Consider the following 25,866-nt stretch of genomic DNA (forward strand, 5'->3'; position numbering starts at 1 on the left):
AGGTGGGCATGTCAGGGTAAGATCGAAACCAGCAGATATTACAGCGTATGGCCACTTTTAGAAGCTCATATATCAAAGGTAGAATTTTAAATGCATGTGAGTTTTTTTAAAAAAAATTGAATATCTAAAACTCGAACAAATATTACCGATGCGAAAACTCTAATCGAATTGAATTAGACTAAACTCTAATTAAATTGTTTCTCCGGAAAAAACTCGAATGTCAGGAAGGCTAATAACATCTTCAAATTGGTCACTGAACCTCTCCCATTGACTTATACTATGAACTCGACAGGTTTAAGGTGGCGAATAGTCGAAATTCAAATTATTCCCAGTGTATAGGTCTAATAAATCTCGAAATTCAAATTCAAATTTTAATTTGAGAGTTTTGACCATAAACAAAAATTCAAAAATGCGAATTTGAATTTCCAATTCGACCCTTAATAAATCTGCCCCCTAGTGAAGAGCACTCCTCTTATATCAAATGTAGTGTGTCAGTGCCTCAAATATATCAGAATGTATGCTTCACTGTATATGGTTATTTAGGATTTTTATACAAGCACTGTATATATTATTACTACTACATGGGTGAATATAGTGTGTTTTTTCTACCTCAGTTGAACAACACAAATAATAATCTGTGTGAGTGAGCCACGTCTGAAGTTAGAAAAACAAAACATTATATGAACTTTACTAAACTGATTACAATTGCTTTGATTACAGCAGCTCTAGACCGTGTGTAATGTGGCCTTCATCCAAACCATTAGTCAGCAATGTGAAATGGATATAATACAATATCCTACAATTCTACACTATACACAATTATTTATTTTCACTCTATTCTGAACGTGTAGGCAGATTGGCTGATACATGAATATCTTTTTCTGAGACATGAGATATAAAAAAACATTTTAAAGGATTAAAAACTAGGATGTTTATATAACCCTCAACATGATCTAAGATCTGGTATTATGTAGGATCAAAAAAACAATCCATTTTGGGGGAGGGGGGTTGTAAAGTAAAATATATTTTAGTCATTTGTGTTTTCAATAAATGCGTAATTGTAACTGTATCAAAAATATTGTCTGTGATTTAAACTGTAAAGCTCATTGGCACTAGTTGAAACAAAATGGAAAAAAAAAACAACAATAATGTGAATTTCAGTTATAATGATCATGGTTGAAACATTTCACTGAAATTGGGTATGGCTTTATTTAAAAAGACATTTTTTTACAGTGGTTGCCATGTCATACAAAATGTTGGCTGGGCTGATTGCACCCAGGGAGGACCAGCAGTCAGGGCCAGACCAAAGGGGAACTTTACCTATGTGGCCCAAGGCCACCATCAGTTATCAAGGGACCCCATACTACTAAGTACCAGGGTCTCCTGCTAGGGTGCCCCAATTATTAGCCTACTGGTCACTGGCGCCCCTCAAAAAAACCCTCCCATGCATGGTCATGCCCCTCATTCACTCTGGCCACTCCCCCAAAAACCCCATCCTGCCCCATCCTCACTGTCCACTCTCCCTTGAACCGCATCCCTTTCTCAACCTGAAAATTGATATTTTTCAATATCAAGCCCCCCCACTATGGGGGCCCTGACTGCAGTACCCTCTGTACCCCCCCCCCTTATGGTGACCCTGCCTTGATCATACTGCATACCTGAAAAGGGTTTGTGGGACTACTCAGTTTTGAGACTGATGGAGGGATACGGGGGTGTAACTGGGCATCAGCAAATCAGCATATTGGCCTAATTATGTGACAATATTACCGGGCAAAAAGAACAATGTAGAACAATAATGTAGAATAAAATAGATAACCTGATATTAAGGGGTAAATTTACTAACCGCCGAAAATTCGCCAGTGATGGCTTTGCAGCCATCGCAACACTTCGCCAGGCAAAAATTCGCTCAGACAATGATAATTTACTAAAATGCGAAGTTGCGTCCAGGGCACGGAAGGCTGGAAGGCTAGTGTTACTTTGGCAATCAAAATGAAAATGCGCTAGCATTCAATTCTGCCTAGCGTAACTTCGTTAGGCGGGAAATTATAAAGTTGAATGGACGCATATGTTGCAGCAAATACATTATATCATACATGTCCAGGGAACCTTAATAAAGAAAATAGAGTTGTTATTATGCCCTACACATGAGCCCACTGTATAGTTAATGTTCCATATGTTAGAAAATGTATGAAGGAACCCAGTTACCCCAAAAAAATGTAAGGACTTTTGCAGGCTATCACTCTGAAAAAAGGAAAAGACGTCAGCGTTTTTTGGGACTTTTTACACTAAAGAGTATCATGTAAGTAACAGAAGACTGAGGAAGATCTATGCACTCCATTGCACTTCGCCTGGTCTGAAGTCACAAAGGCGAGTCTGGCGAAAGAGGTAACGTTCAGTAAAATCCGCAATCCGCATCTTAGTGAATTTGTGGAGTAATATCCATTTGCCAGAACGAAAATTCGCCTGACGATAGAGTGCGAATGAGCTCTAGCGTCTGTCTCTTTTGCTAGCGAAGTTACACCTGACCCCGTTAGTAAATTGGCAAAGTGCCTAAAAGCGGTAACGCTGCCAAATCGTCGCCAGCTTTAGTCACTTTGCACTTTAGTAAATCTGCCCCTAAGGGCCTACAAGCTGGAGCTCTAAATCAATTTCTTCTTATTCACTGTTTCATTTTCCTGATCCCATCACTAGGGTTGCTAACTTTTTGTTGGGCCCATTGTGGCCGTTTGTTAGGATTAGGGAAATGATGGAACAGGACCAGGGCTGTAACTACAAAGGAAGCAGCAGGGGGCCAAGGTAGTATAGGGGCCCCATGCGGCCCTAATTAATTTACCATTTCAATAAATATTGGTAAAACTGGTCAACCTCTAGACATTTTGGGGAAATGAAAAATAATTTGCTGTAAGCCCAGTTATATCTACTTACGCCACTGAACAGGACTAAATGCTGGGGGTAAAAAAAGGGATGGATGAATAACACAGAAGGTGGTGTGGCTGTGAATTGGTGAGGAGGCAGGTTTAAAAGGTAATGGAGGGCAAGTGGAGAGATGAAATTGGGACAGAGTGAAGGCAAGCTGGAGGCAGAATAACGATGGATTACAAATGTACCAGCAAGCACTTTGCCAAATCTGTAAATTTATAATACCAGCCCCAACTTTTGGGGGCTAGACCAGTGAAATATTACCCTACCAATCTACCAATCACAGACTCCTAAACTAACTCTTTCCTATCTTTCTAACTGCTGGAACGAAATGAAACGCAAGCAGACCCTGGAAAAGGTATACAATATTCAATGGTCTGTGCTGCGGAATGGGCAAAGGGTTCAACGGGAAAAGTCCTGGTACCCTGAGAAGCCCAGTCTAACACTGATTTCACCATGTCTAGGTATAAAGGTTGGCACTCTGACACTACATCTTAGAAAAGCTTGTTAAACAGCTTATATAACATCAGGGGTGTAACCTGAAGCAGACCCTGCGGCTGAAGGGGGCCCCAGGATGTATAGGGGGCCCCATGAGTTTTGATATATATTGGTAAAACAGGACAACCTCTGAATATATTGGGAGCCCTAGAATTTATTTGCTGTGGGGCCCAGAAACATCTACTTACGCCAATGCATTACTTGGAATACTTGTACGTGTGCGTGAGCTGCCCTGTGTCTCCAGCATCACATGTTACCGTGACGTCCAGAGAAAGGGACAGGGGATTTTAGGGGGCAGGAGACATCAGGGACAGAGAAATTATTTTTAGGTATACCTTTGATGTCAGGGCTGGGGATATGATTATATGACTATGACTCGCATGTCGTTCAGTGCAGCGCTAAAAATGGACAGGTGGCAACCCTACAGGTGCCCTTTGAGGACAAAAATATGTATATATGATATGAGCATACCTCCCAACTGTCCCGTTTTTGACAGCTCAACCCGCAGTCCCACATCTGTACTGAAGTGTCCCCACTTTCTATTTGATCTCCTGCACTGAACAGCCAGAAAAAGATACAAAGTTTCTAACTTATTTAGATTTTGGCAGAGAGCCCAGAATAGATACTTAGATATTTTTGTAACATTTTTTAGATAAGGAGGTCTCTTGGGAGAACTAAGACTCCCTAAGATCTTAAAGGGCAATTCACCTTCATTAGCAAAACTGTAATAACACATAAAAACCACAGAAATGTGTTCAGAAATGAACATGGTCTAAAATTCTCTGCGCAGCAAATCTTTTTGTGTTTCTTTTTGTTTCCAAAATGTTGGGAGGTATGTATGAGTTTAAAAAAACATATGCACAATGCTCACCTATAGCTCTCTAGCGGTTCGAGGTTGCCACCTAACCTGCACAAAGGATGCTTGATCTCAATGTTATTATTACATTATAAAAGAAAATATATATTTTTTATACTATTTTAAAAAAAAGTGGCAACCCTAGTGATGTTGGAAGATGTAGTTAATCAACAGCACAAAGGTTTTCATGTTAGACACTCTAATTTAAAGGGGAACTTTCGGCTTCCAAATCAAAATTTGATAAAGAGGCCCACATAACACAGAAACCCCTAATATACCCATCACAGTTACCTGTTTCTTCAAAAAGTATGAATAAATGCCATTTTTGATGCCGAAATCCGGCTGTGTAACAGTTCTTCTCTTTCTGCATCATTTGAAATCCTGGCAGGGAAGGAGGGACTAAACACTGATGTTACAAATTGTAACAACTTCTCCACAGCTTACAGACAGCATGCAGGAACTACATAACCCACAATGCATTGCACTGTGATGTTCCTTTCCTTATTGAAATCACGTGTGCAGGGAATTGTGGGGTTTGGAGGATGCAGGCTGAGGACAGATGCACTGAAAACATTTTAGGCAGGGGCGTTTCTGCCATGAGGCAAGGTGAGTACCTTGCCTCAGGCGGCATCTCCCCAGCAGTTACAAGGGGCGGCAAAAAGCCGCTCCTTGTAACTTTAAGATCCGAATTACCGGTTTCTAAACCGGAAATTCGGCTTTTCTAGCGCAGAGAGCGCAATATCGCTCTCTGCGCTGGCAATGCGGCCCCCCTGGACACGCGTTGGCGATTTTAAGGTAAGTACGACGGGCAGGGGGGGCGGCATTTTAAATGCTGCCTCAGGCGGCAAAACAACCTGGAGCGCGCCTGATTTTAGGACATCATCAGGAGAACACAAGCTCCTGCACGCGTTCTCCTAACGAAGAAGTATGTAGACTCGTCTCTTATTATACTCACTTATCCGTAGAGACACCTCCATGCTGCCCACATTTGTTATTGCAATCTCCCCCCTCGTGGCTCATTCCTCAGCCCTCCCTCCCCTCCTTAGTCCTCCCGCCTCAGACCACAGCTCCTAAGCAAGGCTGATGGCTGAGGAGGGAGGGCGGTTGGCTGAGGAGGGAGGGCTGAGGAGAAAGAGCTGACGGCTGAATAGGGAGGACCAAGGACCCAGGACGGAGGTGCGACTGCAGCCTCTCAGGACACTGAGAGAAAAAGCCTCATTGCTGCATTCCTCTCCCGTACGTTGATACAAAGTAACAATAGTCAGCCAGCTCAGCAAAGTAGTCAGAGAGATCAGAAGGAGAGCATGGAGCTAGGGTTGCCACCCAGCCAGTATTTTACCGGCCTAGTGGGTAAAACACCTGCCAGGGCCGGGATTACAAATTTACTGGCAATGTAGCTGGAAATTTGTAATACCCTTAACAAAAGCCCTTTGCCAACTATTCCTAAAATTTTACTGGCTGGTGGGGGGGGGGAGGGTGGGAACAAAAAGGGCGAATTGTGACATCAAAAGGGGTGGTTCATGACGTAAAAGGGGGCAGGGCACACCGCGAAGATTTCAAGAAGGAGAACAAAAGTTTCCAGAGGATTGGGGACGGGCCGAGGGGTCTTTTTAATCGTATTACAAATTTACCGGCAGCTACATTGTCGTCAAATTTGTAATACCGGCTGTAGCAAACCTAGGCACGGCTCCGACCCTTTAGCGGCATGGTCTGCCCCTTTAGTTCCCGCCCCCACCACTGACCGGTAAAATTTTTTTAAAAAGTCGGCAACCCTTCATGGGGCTAGGCTTAGGGAACTGTAAAAATCATGAAAAGTCTGCATCTTTTTTAAATGATGTATATTGCAAAGTTGCTTGAAATTATCTTTACTTTTCAAAAAAGCTCAAGTTATGTTTTGGTGGAGTTCCCCTTTAAGTCAACCATTACACAAGCAAGGGGAGTCCCATCTTCTTCAACTGTGGCGCAAGCTCTGGTTTCAGACATAGGTCCCAGTCAGACCCAGTGTATTTGCTTCCCATAACCTTTTCACTTCAGCTGACAGGCGGACAGTCATCATTATTCATAGGTAAGACGTGGCATTTACACCTATTCCTGTTGTTACCATATTACATTTCTTTTTTTCTCATTTCCCTAGTTATTTGGTCGCAAATTCGCAACAGAAAGGAGGGCCCTGAAGAATAAAAGCGCACAGCGCCTTTAGCAAGTCGCTTTCCTCAACGCGTTACGCGCCAAAGGCAGCGAGCACGTGACCGCGTAGGTGGCGCCGGGGCCTGGGGAGAGGTTGAAAGAGCCTTTGCGCACGTTCTAAAATGGCGGCCTGGACCCGGCGGTGCATTAAGTGTCTTAATCCTGCGGGTAGGTGCCTTGTGACTCTGGTGTTTTTGTCATACTGGTGAGGTGTGGCGTGTTGTTTTTTATTGATGTCAGAGTATATTTTAATTTTCGCTTACATTTTCTGACCCTCTAGCTCACAGGCTGGTTAGGATAATGTTCACCCTGCTGTCATTCATTGTGTTCATTACATTCATGGACTGTCATTTATACAGATATTATTTCACCTTACACAGGAGTTATGTGACCATATAAAAGCACAGGGCAGCAGGGGATACTTTCTTCATTCTAATGTGCTAAATGAAATGTATTTATGGATATAATAAATAAGGATACACTATATATCAAGTAAGATTATATTTAATACAAAAAAGCCATGGATATCCTGCCATTTATATCCTTAGTGATGTCATTGTTGTCGCGTAACTCTCTAACTTATGTATTATAATTAGGGATGCACATAATCCACTATTTTGGATTCGGCCGAACCCATGAATCCTTCATGAAGGATTCAGCCGAATACCGAATCCAAATCCTAATTAGGGGTGGGAAGGGGAAAACATTTTTTACTTCCTTGTTTTGTGACAAAAAGTCACGCGATTTCCCTCCCCGCTCCTAATTTGCATATGCAAACTAGGATTCGGATTTTGACTCTTATCAAGCTTTCAAATGGGGGTCACTGACCCCATCTAAAGAACAAATGCTCTGCAAGGCTGCAAATGTATTGCTATTACTACTTTTTATTACTCATCTTACTATAAAGACCCTCTCCTATTCATATTCCAGTCTATTATTCAAATCAATGCATGGTTGCTAGGGTAAGTGGGAGCTTAGCAACCAGATGGCTGAATTTGCAAACTGGAGAACTGCTAAATAAAAAGCTAAATAACCACAAAAAATAAAAAATGAAAACCAATTGCAAATTGTCTCACAATATCACTCTCTAAAGCATACTAAAAGTCAACTCAAAGGGGAACAACCCCTTTAAAGGAGAAACAAACCCTTATTAAAAAAACTTCCCCCCCCCCAGCCTAGCTGCTACCCGGGCAAATGCCCTAACTTTTTACTTACGCCTCAGTGCATATTCAGGGATTGACGTTCACGGCAGCCATCTTCTGGGTCTTTCTGTCTTTTTCCGGCGCTTCAGCGATTTCCGCCGATTTCGGCACATGCGCTGTCGCACACTGAAAAATTGCTCCAACTGTGAATGCATTGCTCCTCCGGACTTATTTTCAGATTACCAAAGACCCGGAAGATGGCTGCCTTGAACGCCAATCCCTGAATCCGCACAGAGGCGTAAGTGAAAAGATAGGGGCATTTGCCCGGGGTAGCAGCTAGGCTGGGGGAGGAGGGGGGGGATCTATGAGGGGTAGGGTTTTTTTTTTATTAAAGGGATACTGTCATGGGAAAAATGTCTAGCCCCATGTCAGATTTCAAAATTTAATTTAAAAAAATCTGTTTGCTCTTTTGAGAAATGGATTTCAGTGCAGAATTCTGCTGGAGCAGCACTATTAGCTGATGCGTTTTGAAAAAAACATGTTTTCCGATGACAGGATCCCTTTAAAGATATTAATTTTTAGCCTAAAGTTAAACCAGCACCATATAGTATTTATTATTACCTACAAAATTAGTGTTTTTTCACTCGTCTCCTTGAAACAAAAGGAATTTCTACAATAAAATGTGAATCTGTTTCAGTAATTCGTAGTTTTAATTAGTAGGGTTTCTTTTTATTAAGGAATTCATGCAGAAAGACTTAATTGCAGACATGTGTTTTGTTTAGGCTGTCACCTGGATTTACCTCTGTGTCCTACATGTGAGGTAAGTCTTGTTATCTTGTATCTATTGAAATTATTGCAATTAATTGCTTTAAAGAGGAAGGAAACCTAGTCGGCGCAAACCCCCCACCCCCCTCCCGTTTGTTACCTCCCTCCTCCCCCTGGCCTACCCGTCCCTCTGGGCAAATGCCCCTAACTTGTTACTTACCCTTCTGCGCAGGTCCAGTCTACGGAGTTCACAGGCGACATCTTCTTCCACGCGATCTTCTTCCTGCTGTGAACGGCGTTTTGGCGCATGCGCAGTAGGATCATTTCGCCGGTACAATCTACTGCGCATGCGCGTGACTTTTGGCGCATGCGCAGTAGATCCGTACCGGCGAAATGATCCTACTGCGCATGCGCCAAAACGCCGTTCACAGCAGGAAGAAGATCGCGTGGAAGAAGATGTCGTCTGTGAACTCCCTGGACTGGACCTGCGCAGAAGGGTAAGTAACAAGTTAGGGGCATTTGCCCAGCGGGACGGGTAGGCCAGGGGGGAGGGTGGGCAACAAACGGGAGGGGGGGTGGGTTGGTTTGCGCCGACTAGGTTTCCTTCCCCTTTAACTTGTAGCATGTAATTCATCTTAAAATCTGGAGGATTCTAGTGAGATCTCCATATAGATCTGTTCAAGGAGAAGGAAAGGCTAAAATTAAGTAAGCTTTATCAGAAAGGTTTTTATGAATACACCAGTAAACTCTCAAAGTAATGCTGCTCTGAGTCCTCTGTCAAAAAAAACACCACATTTCTTTCCTTCTATTATGTACACATGGGCTTCTTTATCAGACTTCCTTCTTTCATCTTAAACCTCCAGGGCTTGGGCTTGAGCATGCTCAGTTTACGCCTCTCCCCCTCCCTGCTGTAATCTGAGCCCAGATTATGAGTGAGCAGGGAGAGACTCGTGCAGGAAGTGATGTCACATCAAGCTAAAATGGCAGCTGTTATCATAAACAGACAGAGAGATTGCATTGAGTTATGATCTGAGCTGTCTTATTTTAAGGAAGTCAGCAAGCAAATCAAGAGGCCATCCTCTCTCCTTCCTGCAGCCCCGCTTCCTGTAGTCTCAAAAGAGTGTGTCTTTGATGTATAGAATTACACAGTGGGGTGGTTATGCAAGATCTCATGGCACTTTTGTTAGTTTGGTTCAGCTGCTCATGCTCCTGCAGTTTTGTCTGCTAGAAGAGGACCCAATGATCTGCCTTCTTTCACACAGGAATTGGAGGAAGAGGTGATTGACATAGAAGCCATTGACTCTGATAGTGACGAAGACCTTTTGATGGATGGAATGTCAACTTTTGAAAAGACAGATGAGTATGATGTTGTTTTAAAAAAATAAATAAATCTATATGTTGTATGGATTGACTTTTAGTAAATACAGATAGCACATACCTAATAATAGTGCCTCCGCACAGCATGTAGTGCACCAGTTCTATAATATTTATGTGGAAAACGTATGTGCAGATTTATTTTGTGCTGCCGAAGACGATTACTAGATACCTACAATTATTTTAGTACAGTGGGGAAAATAAGTATTTAACACGTCAACGTTTTTCTCATTACATTTCTAATGGGGCTATTGACATTATACCACATGTTGCGAACAACCCAGTAGTCATGTGCGGGTCAGGTTTTCCCCAACCTGCCCGCCACCCGCGCCTGACCGAGCTTGACTTCTGGGTTCCTTTTATAGACCCGCGACGCCGATGATGTCATAAAATGGACGGGGCAGGAGGTACATGTCTATAAAAGTTCAACCCGTAAGTCGGAAGCCGGCATTTGTGGGCGTGGAGAGCAGTCAGAAGAGTTGAACCCGCGACCTGGAAAGGGGGGTGCGAGGTGGGCCGCACATCACTACAACCCAAGTAACCCACACATACAAAGAACTCAAAACAAATAAGTCCATAAATTATGTGCAGTGGAATGAGACAAGGAATACGTATTGAACACATGACAAAAATGTGGTGCAAAAGGCCAAGAAACTTGACTGAAGTCAGTATTTAAAAAGCAATTTTGCTCGCTAACAGTGCAAATTAATATCAGCTGGTTTAGTCCAAGCTGATGGTTTAAAACAAGTTCTCATTACCAAGGGATCACCCAGGAAGCATCTCACGATGGAAAAAAAGCTAATTGCTCTCTGAAGACCTTACCGACCTTATTGTTGCATACTGATGGCATTGGTTACAGACATATTTCTAAGCTCCTGAATGTTCCAGTGAGCAGCACTGTTGGGGCCATGATCCATAATCATGTAAGATTTCTTACAGAGGAGTCAAAAGAATTATCAGGAGAGTTGTACAAGAGCCATGGATAACTCGCAGAGCGCTTCAGAAAGGCATTGAATTTAAAGTGTGTTTATTCAGACCCTTGAAGATGGCCCATGAACAAGGAGTGCTTTTTGGGGCAAATTCACTAAGCGCCGAACGCTAGCGTTACTTCGCTAGCGTTTGGCATTTTCGAACGGTGGCGTAGTTTCGCTAGTGTTACTTCGCACCCTTACGCCTGGCGAAGTTTCGCTAGCGACGTAACTACGCAAATTCACTAACGCGCGCAGTGTACTAAACGCTACCTTTTACGCTAGACTTCCTTCGCCACCTCAGACCAGGCGAAGCGCAATAGAGTAGATAGGGATTGCTTCAAAAAAAGTCCCAAAAAACACTGGCGTGTTTTCTACATTATGGGTGATAGGCTGAAAAAGATGGAAATTTTTTTTGGGGCTCCCCTCCTTCCCCCTACATTTCCTGACTCATGGCAACTTACCTATACAGTGGGCACATGTGTAGGGCAAAATACAATTTTTATTTGATGTTTTGAAGGTTTTCTAGGCATTTGTAGTGCTGATACGTATTCCTCCATTGAAATTTGAATTTGGCGCCGTATGCAAATTAGCCTTCGCTAGCGTAACTTCACTTAGCGAATCAACGCTAGTGTAACTTCGCAACCTTACGCTACCCCTGAGCGCAACTTCGGATTTTAGTGAATTTGCAAAGCACTGGCGAAACTACGCCTGGCGAAGTGCGGCGAAGTTAAGCCTGGTGCAACTACGAATCTTAGTGAATTTGCCCCTTTGTTTCTTGGCAAATTTGCATTTCAGATTCAAAAGCAACCATGACTCTTATGGCCCCCATAAAGTCACTGATTGGTAACCAGTTAGAGAGCTGCATGTAGTGTTGTGCCTATTATGTTAAATATCCGGTCACTCCAGCCTTTATAGATCAAATTTTTGGCTAGTGCTAAGGTGGGTCATACAAGGCTCAACATTGGCTGCTAATAAGTTTATTCCAGAGCTTCTGAAAGCTTAGTGACTTGTGGGCCACATTAATGTGGTCCTCTTCTTCTTTGGCTAGGGTTACCAGATCACTAGAGTCTTCACTTATTGTAATTAATTGTATTTTATTGCACACAGTGCAGCCCTGCCACATGTATTTATTGTGTCCCTGAATGTCCCAAGTGACCTGGTAACCTTATATTAGGCTACTTATTTGGTTTGATCATTGTCCTGGGGCCAGGCAATCTGATCTGCCCTGATTGGGTAGCAGACCTTTCTTTGAATGTTCGACTTTGGACAGGATGTTACGCTGATGCGATAATAAACTAGAGGGTTGTTTAAAATCCACTATATGGTGGGATATTTAATCCTTTTGGTGCTGTATCTGACTATAGTGCCAGTTGGAAATCCGTTTGAATAAAGCCACTGTTCAGTCATGTTTTTGCTTACATCCACACTTAGGGGAGTATTTAGTAACATTGGAGACAACTATCACCGGTGATGTTTCCTATAGCAACCAATCAGCAAATAGATTTGAACAATCACCTGTAAATTAGAAAACAAAAGCAAAGATCTGGTTGGTTGCTATGGGGCAGTCTTCAGTGTTTAATACATATGCCACTTAGGGGCAGTCTTCAGTGTTTAATACATATGCCACTTAAACATGTTCACTTGTCTATGCAATCCTCCTGCAAGGAGACTTTGATCCCATAAAGCACATCGGCTGCAAGTGGGCACAGGATGTGCCTGCGAGGGCTCCTGGAAAGATATACTCGAACAAATACCGGAAATAAACATTTCAATAAAAGATACATTCACACCAAATTTTTAAATTGGGTTTATTTAACTTCACACAGACTGGCACAGATATATCAAGGTTATCCAGATGTATGTGTAAAGTGTAATGTAGAACCAGGCAATTATTTACATGTGTTCTGGGAGTGCCCCAAAATACAATGCTTCTGGCCTTCAAAACTTACGTTTATTGACTCCTCCCTGGGCCTGCCTAACATCTGGACCCTGGAGTTTTGCCTCCATCAGCTTCTCCGTTATGCCAAAAAAAGCAATACTCCTGACATGGAAATCCATGGAACCTTTTACTCTGGGCTTCTGGATAAAGCTAATAGTCGACATGCTTCCAAGACATTAACTAACATACCTAGCCCGAGGATGTCTGGAAAAATTTGGCAAAGTTTGGGATCGTTGGTTGGATGATGCACAGACTGGTACAGCAAACCAGGAATAAGAGACATTGATTTATTGCAAAATGACTTGTGGTATATGGGAAATTGCGCTGGGAACACCCATCTTTCTTCTCCTCTGGTCTATACTTCTTATTTCTTCATTTTCAATCTAAATATCAATGAAAAAGTTAATAAAGAAAATCTTACCAAAAAAAACATGTTCACTTGTCTTGTACTGTGTACCATTTTGTGTGTGTGTGTGTTTTTTTTTTTTTTAAAAAAAACCCTCTAAACTATGACCATTGCTTCTCTGTTTGTACTTTTATTATCAGATCTACAGGTCAGGTGACACTCTTCAAGGACTGTTACAAAATGTTTTTTTTGGCTATTTCGACCATCGAATGGGCTACTTCGACTACGACTTTGAATCGAACGATTCAAACTAAAAATCCTTCAACTATTCGAACATTCGATAGTCGAAGTACTGTCTCTTTAAAAAAAAAAAAAAACATTCGACCCCCTAGTTCTCCACCTAAAACCTACGGAAGTCAATGTTAGCCTATGGGGAAAGTCCCCATAGGCGTTGCTATCTTTTTTGGGTAGAAGAAAAATCATTTGATCAATGGATTAAAATCCTTCGAATCGAATGATGCCAAGGATTTAATCGTTAAATCCTTCGACTTCCTTAACTTCGACAGTCGAATATCGAGGGTTAATTAACCCTCGATATGCGACCATAAGTAAATTTGCCCCCTAGAACATCATCTGCCCCCAGTATGTGTATGTTGTTCGGAGTGTCATGCTCCAACAGATTTATGCATTATGACTTACACTACTTTAAGTGCAAATATTCTTAAATGCATATTTTAAAATATTTGTAATGTAATATATAGAAAATGAATGCTAAATGCTTAGGCTTTTAGGTTATTGTATAACTATTGAGGAGATGTGTGTTGTGAAATGTGTAGTGAAATGTATGGATTCGTAGGTTGCTTCGGACTATTCCTTAAATCTACACTTGTTTTGTAGGGAACAAATGGATATGTCGCAAAATGGTACTGACATGGATCTACCTCCAAGCGGTATGTTTTTTGCTTAAAATCCGTTTTACATGTGTTGTTGCACTGTTCCCTGCAACATTAGAGTTTGTTTCCCTGTAACTTAAAGAGTTTGTTTCCCTAGATTTGTGTTTTTTATTCATTTTATTTTTTTAATATCTTTAAAATAATCGTATATGTGATCAGACATGATGGCTGTTGCTTAGTTTGTCTCTGCGAAATATATTACATAACACTTTTTTTTTTTGTTTTTTTTTTTAAGCTAAAACTTAAGTTGAGTTGTTTTTGGATTTTTTTAGAAAACAAACATTTAATGGAGCAATCGGATCAGAGCAGTTCAGTTTCTGTTGATAACCAGGTAAAATGACAAAAATTACAGGATGTTGAAAAAAGTTTGTTTTATCCTGCGTTTGTTATTCATAAACACACAAATTATTAAAGGGTGGTTCATCTTTAAACTAACTTTTAATATGTTATTGAATGGCCATTCCCAAGCAACCTTTCAATTGGTCTTCACTGTTTGTTTTGTATAGTTTTTGAATTATTTGCTGTCTTCTGATTCTTTCGAGCTTTCAAATGGGGGTCCCATCTAAAAACAACTGCTCTGTAAGGCTACACATTTATTGTTATTGATACTTTTTATTACTCATCTTTCTTTGCAGACCCTTTCGTATTCATATTCCAGTCTTTCATTCAGATTAATGCATGGTTGCTAGAGTAGTTTGCATCGTAGCCACCAGACTGCCAAAACTGCAAACTGGAGAGCTGTTGAATAAAAAGCTAATTAGCTCAGAAACCACAAATAATAAAAAATGAAAACCAATTGGAAATTGTCTCAGAATATCACTCTCTACATCATACTAAAAGTTAACTCAAAGGTGAACAACCCCTTTAATGGGTTAGCTCACCTTGAAATTAAATTTTAGTATGATAAACATTGATATTCCGAAAATTTACAGTTGGTCTTCATTTTCAGCTATCTTGTTGCTATGGCCCAAATTACCCTAGCAACTAGGTTGTGGTTTGAGCAAAGGGAATATGGATAGGAGAGGGCCTACATCTGCCAGGATCAGTGACCCCTATTTGAAAACTGGAAAGAGAGGAAGAATTCAAATAATACTTTGAAGTGTTGATGTGCTTTGATCTATATAGTAATGTATGTTTCATTGTATTTTCATTTCTTCATTGTCAGAAGAAGAAACATTCCTGCAACACAAGCCTTTCTCAGACTTATAGTTTGGGGGTAAGATATCAGCAAGAAGAGCAACATGTAGATGTTTAGGTCTCTTGGGGAAGCAGCTATTTGCCAGCTAACTGCAAGTCATTTCTACAGTTGCTGAGAAGAGGAGCACAAAATACTTCAAAATAACTTCTTAGTACATCATGCACGATTTTCTTCCACAAAATAATACTTTGTGTGTATATATATATATATATATATATATATATATATATATATATATATATATATATATATATATATATATATATATATATATATATATGTGTGTGTGTTTGCTTGTTTTTAAATATCTTTCTTTTCCAACACTTGTAGGATAACATCTGTGAAAGAATCGATGAAGCATTGGTCATAGCAAAGGATTCTTTTCAGTGCATAGATGAGGCTTTAAAGGTACTTTTATCAGAAAATACCAGTCATTTTGTTTAAAAAGTATCCAAAATTCTAATCGTAATTCAGTGGACAGTGTGGTATCTCTTCCTGTATTATGTTTGCCCAGCATGTACACGTATGGGATACGTTATCCAGAAGTCCATTATCCTAGGGGCGAAGACACACATGGTGATTTTTGATAAATATATTATGATTATTTTGCAACAAGCATTTAACCTTTTGTAATGGTTCCATAAGTCCTTATAGTATAGGAGGAGTACTGACTTTTTCTAAATGTTTTTGCTCATAAAAATGTTATTTTTTTTAGTGTACCAGCTTTTACCCAGTAATATGGGTTCCTAGGAAAATGAATATTATAATTATAGCTAATTGTGTATTTGATTTCACTTGTAGTCAGAGTCAAACCCACACATACAAAAAAATTTCCAAAATTTTACAAACCGTTGGTTATGTATAAAGCAGGAATTTAAGAGCCCCTTTCTTCTGGTTGTTTTTATTAGCGTGTGTTGGCCCTCTAGAATGTATAGGGAAACTTGTAATTTTTGTTGTAATTTCTATATGTTTTAGACTTTAAAACATTTGGAAGAGAACAATAGACAAGTTAAAAGAAATATTTGTGATGCTGTTGTTAAGGAATTTGAAAAGATATCGCATGCTCTCCAGAAAAGGTCAGTATTTTAGATTTTTTTCTGTAACTATGCATATGTATTCATCCAATGTTTTTACTTTGCACTCACACTGGGTCAACACAGTTGAAAAACTCAAGTTCATTAAATAAAAACAGTTCATGCCGTTCTTATGGATTTAAAAGGTTTGTTTACCTTTAAATTAACTTTAAATATGATGTAGAGCAGGGATCCCCAACCTTTTCAACCCATGAGCAACATTCAGAAGAAAAAGCAGTTGGGGAGCAACAGTAGCATGAAAAATGTTCTTGGGGTGCCAAATAAGGGCTGTGATTGGCCATTTAGTAGCCCCTATGTGGATTGTCAACCTACATTGAGACTCTGTTTGGCAGTACAACTGTTTTTTATACAACCAAAACTTGCCTCCAAGCCTGGAATTCAAAAATAAGCACCTGCTTTGAAGCCACTGGGAGCAACATCCAAGGGGTTGGGGAGCAACATGTTGCTCAAGAGCTACTGGTTGGGGATCACTGATGTAGAGATTTAAATATTCTGAGACAATTTGTGATTTGTTTTCATTTTTTTAATATTTGTGGTTATTAAAGGAGAATTCAACCCTAAACTTAAAAAACCCCTACATAGACTCCCTTCCCTCCTCCCCCCCCAGCCTAGTGGCAATTGCCCCTAATGATTTACTTACCCCTCGGTGCAGATTCAGGCATCGGAGTTCACGGCCGCCATCTTCAGTCGCTTCGGTAATCTTTAGAAAGAGACCGGCGCTTCGGCCATTTTCGTGAGTTACGTCGCATGCACAGTTTTTCCGAAGAGAAGAAGATGGCGCCCGTGAACTCGGATGCCTGAATCTGCACCGAGGGGTAAGTAAAACCCACATTTTTTTAAGTTTAGGGTTGAATTCTCCTTTAAGCTTTTTATGTTTTTATTCAGAAGCTCTCAGCCATCTGGTTGCTAGGGTCCAAATCACCCTAGCCACCATGCGTTGATTTGAAGAAGAGACTGGAATATTAAAGGAAAACTATACCCCCAAAATGAATACTTAATCAACAGATAGTTTATATCAAATTGAATGGCATATTAAAGAATCTTACCAAAATGGAATATATATTTAAGTAAATATTGCCCTTTTACATCTCTTGCCTTGAACCACCATTTCGTGACTCTATCTGTGCTGCCTCAGAGATCACCTGATCAGATATACTACAACACTAACTGTAACGGGAAGAAGTGAGGAAGCAAAAGGCAGAACTCTGTCTGTTCATTGGCTCATGTGACCTTACATGTGGTTTGTATATGTGCACAGTGAATCTTACGATCTCTGGGGGCAGCCCTTATTTTTTAAAATGGCAATTTTCTATTTATGATTACCCAATGGCACATACTACTAAAAAAGTATATTATTATGATAATGGTTCATTTACATGAAGCAGGGTTTTACACATGAGCTGTTTTACTCAGTATCTTTTAATAGAGACCTACATTGTTTGGGGGGTATAGTTTTCCTTTAATTGGAGAGGGCCTGAATAGAAAGATGAACAATATAATGTAGCACTAACTATACATACTAGCCTTACAGAACATTTGGTTGTTAGATGTGGTCAGTGACCGTCATTTGAAAGCTGAAAAGAGTCCGGTAGAAGAAGGCTAATCATTTAAACACAATGAAAAGTTTAAAAAATGCAGGCCAACTGAAACGTTACTTAAAGTTAAACTATTTAATAATTTTTAATTCTAAGTTACGTTAAAGGTGAGCCACCCCTTTAAAGAAATTGTTCAGTATAAAACCAAAAACTGGGTAAATAGGCTGTGCAAAATAAAAAATGTTTCTAATATAGTTAGGCAAAAATGTAATGTATAAAGGCTGGAGTGACTGGATGTGTAACACAACAGAACAGAAAACCACTTCCTGCTTTTCAGCTCTCTTGGTTTCCACTGATTGGTTACTAGGCATTAACCAATCAGTGACTTGAGGGGGGGGGGTCACATGGGCCATAACTGTTCTCAATTTGAGCTGCATGCTAAGGATCAATTACAAACTCACTGAACAGTTATGTCCCATGTGGCCCCCCTTCAAGTCACTGACTAACTCAGAGCTGAAAAGCAGGAAGTAGTGTTCTGGCTATTATGTTACACATCCAGTCACTCCAGCCTTTATACATCATATTTTTGGCTAACTAACTATATTAGAAACATTTTATATTTTGCACAGCATATCTATTACCCAGTTTTTATTTTTACACTGAACAATTCCTTTAATAACTGATGTTCATGAATTGGCTGTGATACATATAGTCAATAGGTTTGGGATGTGGTATATACTGTAATTCCCAAGAACATTTGTTACTAGTTAATGGAGATAACAGCTTAGACTATTTTTTGCATATTCTTTCAAGACATTCCATTGCTGCATAACTTTCTGCACTAGATTAATACAACAAACAGCACTGTCAAGATTTTTCTGTTAAGTAAGTCCTAACCTCTTGCTACTTGTAACATGGATTTCTGAAACTCTCTACTTCTAGGGTATTTAGGCTGAGTCTAAATTGCACACAAGAGATTAGCATGAAGAAAAGAATGTGACATAAGAATCTGTTAGAACTTGGCAAAGCAGTGTACATAGATTGTGCTGCTCCTAAATACTCTTAATTATACCTAAGGCCATAAAAATGACATTATTTTCTAATGTCTTGGGGAATATGCTCTCATTCTCTTATATGTTTTATAAATGTGGTCAAATTGGCAGGATTTAAATTTACAGTATATGGCAAGATTGCTTGGGTGTGCTGATTTATTGGAATGCCTAGTTCTTAGAAATACCTATTGGAGCTTAAGGTGGCCATAGACGCACAGATAATATCGTACAAAACGAATTTTCGTCCGATATTCGTTGCGTGTATGGTGGAAAAAGAGCCGACCGATATCGGCAGAAGACTTGGATATCGGTCGGCTCGTTGATCAGGCTGGACGGAAAATTTTGATCGGGTGCCTTTGAAGGGACCCAAACATTGCCCATTGTTAATGCTGAATCATCAGATACAGGTAGAATTCTATTGTTTCTTCCCGTATATCTACCTGTATATCTGACGATTCAGCTCTACACGTGTGTATTGAAACAAACGATCTTTCTTGGAAAGATCTTTTCCAAGAAAGATCGTAATTGTTACGTCTATGGCCACCTTTAGTCTACCAGTGTGTCCCAGTTGAACACGATAGAGTGTTGACACCTATTGTTAATAACTTTATTGGAAAAATCCAACCTACACCCCAGCCATCAGATGCCCTTCTAAGGTCTGGAGTTCGATACTGTTGCATAGTTAGTCTGCTTTCCTCTGGACAAGCAGAACAAGATCAAGGAGCCGGTGCAATCACTGCTCTCCAACCAGAGACTAACGATCCACAAAGCAATGCAGGTGCTGGGACTGATGGTTTCTGCCATCGAGGCAGTACCGTTTGCACAGATACATCTACAGCCTCTTCAAGCCAACATACTAGCCACATGGAAAGGGGGGTCATTACCTCAACCACTCTTCCTGGCCCACTTGACAAAGGAAGCACTCAAGTGGTGGTTACAACCAGACAACATAGGCAAAGGCCAATCCGTATTTAATTGTGATAGCAACGGATTCCAGTCTTTGGGGGGCAACATGGCACAATCTTTCAGCTCAGGGACAGTGGTCTCCAGGGTCCAAACTGCCGATAAATATCCTTGAGACGTGCTGGCAGAATGGGTGGATGCCATGACAGTGATAGCAGTTCAACCTGGCTTACATCTTCCCTCTTCTACCCATGCTTCCCTTCTCTCAGTGGATGCCCCAGTATCTCGCCTTTCTAAGAGCACAGCATTGCCAGTCCCCGACGCGGCATCATTTAAGGACTCCATGGACAAAAAGCTGGAGGGCATTCTGCATTCTCTTTTTTTTCAGACTCCCTTTGCCGTGCTATCATTGCTGGTGCTCCCTGTCAGGAACTTTCCCTGCTGGCATCGCAGATCAAGGAGGCCAACGACTACCTATGTGAGGCATCACTTGACGCAGCCCAGGTGATAGGCCGTACCTCCGTCCTCGCGGTGGCCGCTCGCCGTTCTCTTCGGATGAAACTTTGGACAGCGGACCTCTCTTCCAAGAAGTCCCTTACTTCTATTCCATTCAAGGGAAAGCTTCTCTTTGGACCGGTTCTAGACAAGATCATAAGTCAAGCTACTGGGGGAAAGAGCACCCTTCTGCCCAGCCGAAGGCACGATCTTCCTTTCGTCGGGGAATATTATTTTCGTGGCCCCCAGAGCAAGAACTTGAGGTAATCTCCTCCCCGACACTCATCTGCAAGTAGAAGACGTTTTGCAGGGAAGACCAGGTCTACCTGGCAGCCCCACAAGTCCTCATCAAAGTCGGCCGGCAAGCCCGCATCGGCATGACGCTTTTTCATCAAGCGAAGTGTCTGTAGGGGGAAGGCTACATCACTTCGCCGACGCATGGATCCTTCTAACTCAGGATTCCTGGGTACACGAGGTTGTGACTCGAGGCTACCACTTAGAGTTCACATCCCTCCTTCCTCACTGCTTTTTCCATGTCCAGGCTTCCTCAGGAACTTCCCAATTTCGGTTCCTTCCGGAGAAAGATTCAAGGGCTACTACTCCAACCTGTTTGTAGTTCCCAAAAAGGACGCCCAATCTTGGACCTCCAGGAGCTGAACCATTTCATTCGGCCGAGGAAGTTCAAGATGGAGTCTCTCCGATCTGTCATCGCCTTAATGTCCTCAGGCCAATTCCTTGCCTCTCTGGACATCAAGGACGTGTACCTTCATGTACCCAATTTCCCTCCCCATCAGAGGTTTTTGCGATTTGCAGTTCAAAACAACCACTTCAGTTTACGGGCCTTACCTCTCCCCCCCCCCCCCCAAGTTTTCAAGAAGATCCTATGTGGCCCATGTTAAGCCCCCTGTCTGCTCTCCGGTGCCGTCCTGAGATCTCTCTCTTGTTCTACGATCCCTACAACAACCACCCTTTGAGCCCTTGTCTTCTGTCTCTCTTCAATGGCTTACCTCGAAGATGGTTTTCCTGCTGGTCATTGCAACCGCTCGTAGGATATCGGAGATATCTGCTCTTTCGTGCAGATCTCCCTTCCTCACCTTCCATCACGACAGGGCGGTTCTCCGCACTATTCCTTCCTTTCTTCCTATTGTGGTTTCCACCTTCCACCTTAACCAGAAGATCACTGTTCCGTCCTTCTCCTTCCAATTCTAAGGAGGCGGCTCTTCAATCCTTGGACCCCATTCTGGCTCTCGAGTATTATTTGCACAGGGTCAAAGACATTCACAAATCGGATTCCTTGTTCAGTCTCCCTTCCTGCTACTAAGACAACCATCTCCCGATGGATTAAGCAGGCTAATCCGAGGGCTTACACTGCACAGGGACAAAGCCCTCCAGTTAGACTCAAGGCTCATTCCACCAGGGGAATGAGTACGTCCTGGGCCTTTTGGAACCAGGAACAATTGTGCAAGGGTGCCACATGGACTTCCATCCATACTTTTGGGAAATTGTTCTATTTTGACACCTGGAGAGGACATCCCTCCCTGGTCGAGGCTTTTCACTCGTTTTCAGACATGGTAGCTATTGCAATCAGATCCTCTTTCATGTACATAGTTATTTAAGGGTTTATCTTTTTTCTTGGTAAATTCCTGTTCTAAGCTTTGGTATGAACTGGTTGGCTCCGCCTGTGAGCTGGGGTATAGCAGGAGGAGGAGGGACTAGTTTGTTTGTTTTTTATTGTGTCCTGCCTCCTAGTGGTGCAAGCTATACCCACTGTTCCTCTGTCCCCCAAGCTACTGGAGAGAGACTGAGTACACAAAAACTCCTTTTCTCCTTAGTCTGCTTGGGGGACACAGGAACAATGGGGAATAGCTTGCACCACTAGGAGGCAGGACACAACAAAAAACAAACTAATCCCTCCTCCTGCTATACCCCAGCTCACAGGCAGAGCCAGACCAGTTTTCGTTGTGTCCTCAGGAGGTTAGGACATGGAACTCCTAGTCAGGAGTTGGTTTTTTTTTTTTTCTATCGCTAACATCCTGGCCTTCTTTTGGGACAGCTTTGGTATGTCCCCATTGTTCCTGTGTCCCCCAAGCAGACTAGGGAGAAAAGGAGAATTTCTGTACTCGCCGTTAAATCTCTTTCTCTCCAGTCACTTGGGGGACACAGGACTTCCCTCCCTGGTGAGGCCTTCTTTTGTTCTTTCAGACATGGTTGCTAAATGCAACCTACCCTTTTTTGTATATAGTTACTTAAGGCTTAATGTTATTGGTAACCTCCTGTTCTGTGCTTTGGTACGAACTAGTCTGGCTCCGCCTGGGAGCTGGGTATAGCAGGAGGAGGAGGGATTAGTTTGTTTTTTGTTGTGTCCTGCCTCCTAGTGGTGCAAGCTATACCCCATTGATTTTTTGTCCCCCTGTTTCTCTGTAGTCAGAGGGGGACACATGGTTTCCAGCCCATCGGATGAGCCATTGACCCAGTCTAGTTCAGAATAGTTCTGTTTTACCGGTTCTGTCTGTTAAATGTTATATAATTATAGATGTTACTCTGTTAAGGATCTTTGGGACAAACTGATGGTAAGATACATTGTGCGGCGTTAAGCCACATCTTACACACCCCCTTTTTAATTAATACCAAGTGTCCTGCCTCCTGGAGGATGGAGCTTGGCCCCATCATTCCCTGTGTCCTTCTTTAGACTTCAGAGAAACATTTAATGGTGAATATAAAAAGATCCTATTTTCTGACATTGCTGAATAGAAATCTGCTTAATAAAACTCAAAAACCACAAATAATAAAAAAATGAAAACCAATTGGAAATATCCTGTCCTATATCATATAACGTTAAAGAGATGAACAACCACTTTGGAGCAGATTTATCAAAATGTGACAGAACTCACCACAGAGAAACTCTATTCATTGCTATGGGATTTATAGAATCGAATTTATCAAATGGTAAACTCTATTGATGAAAACGATTCTGAAAATTCCATACGAATGAATAAAAAGTGAGTTTTTCTGTGGTGTCTCACATTTTGATAAATCTGCCTCTTTAAGTAGAATTTCAGTTATACTGCAATGTTTTGAATGAACATTGATGAATTTATTAATTTATATCTTTAATATAATTTCTGAATCTGAAATGTAAATCAGGAAGGCGTTCCTAATTGCTGAGATAAAGGCATGTTCTGCAGTGTACAGTACAGAAATACATAAAACAATTCAAGAAATCGAGGAGAAGAGGAGTTGTTTGGAACCAGGATTCAAATTTGCTGGCGGATTAAAACAATTTCCATTGATGGGCACATACTGTGATTTTAAGCAGGTACATGTTTTACATAGATACCTTGTAGATGAAGTTGTGGTTAAATAAAAAAAAAAAAAAAATCAGTTGAGCTCAACCTATTGTCTAAGTTAAACTTGATCCTGGAACCCAATGCCGGGTCACCATGATCCCTTTTAATAGACATTATTAAATAGCGCTACCTTATTAAGAACCAATGTTTGACCTTGTAAGATAACGTGCAGACTTAATCTGGGCCATCTGTGAAAAAAATAAAAAGAAATGCTGGTTTCCAATCTTTATCCCCAGCTTTTTATTCCAATAGTGTTTGTAAGCAGTACACTTGTACTGTGTAATACAGGAGAATTTGTGAATCTAAATATGCCGTAATATATCAATTGCAATGCAGTTTTCTTTTGTATGCAGCTTTCATACAAATACTGTACTCAAATATGCTGGCAAATTAGTTCCTTGGCTTGAGATTTTATTATTTTTCCAGCTACTGGGAGACTTGAAAGTCAACTTGGAATATGAAAACTTTGTGCACCAATATAAGTCTGATATAAGGTATGTTTATATGGTTATATTTGTAGTATTGGTGGTGTGAATGCTGCTGAAGCTGTACAAATTTGAAAACATACGTATGGTTAGAGAGAACAATTATATTGGATATTGCAGTCTTTTTAAATGAGTGGTGATCCCTGAATCCATTGTGAATGGATTCAGAATCCTGAATCCAATCACTAATTTGCATATGCAAATTAGGTACAAGATGGGTTAAAGGGAACTGTGTTTCAGTTTTTTTTTCACTTTCTTGTTTGTGTGACGAAAGTCATGATTTTAAGGATTTGGTTCGGCCAGGCACTTGGGATCAGGCTGAATCCTGAACCGAATCTTAGATTCTATGCATCCCTAGCTTAATGAAAGTACGAACCACCATGAATTATTGGGACTTAAAGGAATTTGTTTAGGCTAAAAATACAAACTGGGTAAAGACAGTATGTGCAAAATAAAACATGTTTTCAATATAGTTAGCCAAAAATGTAATCTATAAAGGCTGAAGTGACTGGATGTCTAACATAATAGCCAGAACACTACTTCCTAGTTCCCTTGGTGTCCACTGATAGGTTACGAGGCAGTGACCAAATACCTAATTAAGAGTTAGAGAGCTAAAAAGCAGGAATTAGTGTTCTGTTCTGTATTGTTAGACATCCAGTCACTGCAGCCTTCATACATTACATTTTTGGCTAAGTAACTATATTAGAAACATTATTTATTTTGCACAGCCTATCTATTTACCGAGTTTTTATTTTTATACTAAAGGACAGCCATACAAACCACCTTATCCACTTGTACCTGTACCCATTTGTTTTGTGGTAAGGTATTCAGAGTTCTAAAGAAGTCTTATGTTAACTATTATTTCTGTATCTGTAAATATAAACAGTAGACGCAAATATAATTAACTAATGTTCATACTGTTCTCTCGTTCACACAGATTTACTTTTGAGGTTGAAAATATATTTCAGATAATTGACCAAACTGGAAAAATCTGTAGTTCTAAATCACCAAAGTATGTATTATTATTTTTTTTTTTTTAGTTAAACTTGTAAAGAATAAATTGTTTTTTAAAGATTACCAAAGCTCTGAAAACATGGCAGTCATCCTGTGAAGTCAATAATCATTAGATCTGTGGGTCCAGTTGTAATCAGTAGGGCACTGTTTTATGCTTTTCGTTACTTGCCCACTTTGCTATTAAGTCTACAGGTGGCAAAACACTTGGCACTGTACAGTGTGCAGTTGCTCTAAATTCATTTTAAGAACAACTCAATCAATTCTGCTTTGTCTGGCTCATGATTATGGGAGTGTGTCTAGAATAACTGTCCTAAAACAAGGTAGGATAGCAGAAATAGAAATCGTCCCATGAGTACAAGGACACTGATTTATCCATGTAAGCATAACAATGAAAATAACTTTACTTTTTATATAAGCCGACCCGAGTATAAGCCGAGGTACCTAATTTTACCTACGAAAACTGGGAAAACTTATTGACTCTAGTATAAGCTAAACTACAGCCCTGTCTCCCAGCAGCGCACATTCCGCCAAAGCGACCCCCCCCCCAGCGATCAACCGGACTTCTTTGCAAAGTTGATGGTGACAGAGAATTGCCAAACGGATTACTGTGTGCATTGTCCCACTACCATGTGCAGAGGGTGCTGTGTGATATTGCCATCACTGTTAATCCTTCATATAACCAACAGAGGGCGCTGTGTGATATTGCAGTCACTGTTAATCCTTCATATAACCAACAGAGGGCGCTGTGTGATATTGCAGTCACTGTTAATCCTTCATATAACCAACAGAGGGC

General features: G+C 40.9%; 1 protein-coding gene across 2 annotated transcripts in view; it reads left to right on the forward strand.

Annotated features, from left to right (window-relative positions):
* The first annotated feature begins 6,473 nt into the window (after positions 1–6,473).
* rnf17.S (ring finger protein 17 S homeolog) overlaps positions 6,474–25,866 on the forward strand; it is a 122,271-nt gene continuing 102,878 nt past the window's right edge. For both annotated transcript variants that reach the window (XM_041584571.1, XM_041584572.1), the window contains exons 1-10: positions 6,474–6,628; positions 8,385–8,422; positions 9,630–9,727; positions 13,895–13,947; positions 14,223–14,281; positions 15,479–15,556; positions 16,124–16,224; positions 23,372–23,543; positions 24,001–24,068; positions 24,997–25,071. In XM_041584571.1, coding sequence (XP_041440505.1) covers positions 6,583–6,628; positions 8,385–8,422; positions 9,630–9,727; positions 13,895–13,947; positions 14,223–14,281; positions 15,479–15,556; positions 16,124–16,224; positions 23,372–23,543; positions 24,001–24,068; positions 24,997–25,071 — 788 coding nt within the window. In that variant the 5' untranslated portion in view covers positions 6,474–6,582. The remainder of the gene's footprint in view (positions 6,629–8,384; positions 8,423–9,629; positions 9,728–13,894; positions 13,948–14,222; positions 14,282–15,478; positions 15,557–16,123; positions 16,225–23,371; positions 23,544–24,000; positions 24,069–24,996; positions 25,072–25,866) is intronic.

Source organism: Xenopus laevis, chromosome 2S (genome assembly GCF_017654675.1).
Source record: "Xenopus laevis strain J_2021 chromosome 2S, Xenopus_laevis_v10.1, whole genome shotgun sequence".
Classification (NCBI taxonomy): Eukaryota; Metazoa; Chordata; class Amphibia; order Anura; family Pipidae; genus Xenopus; species Xenopus laevis.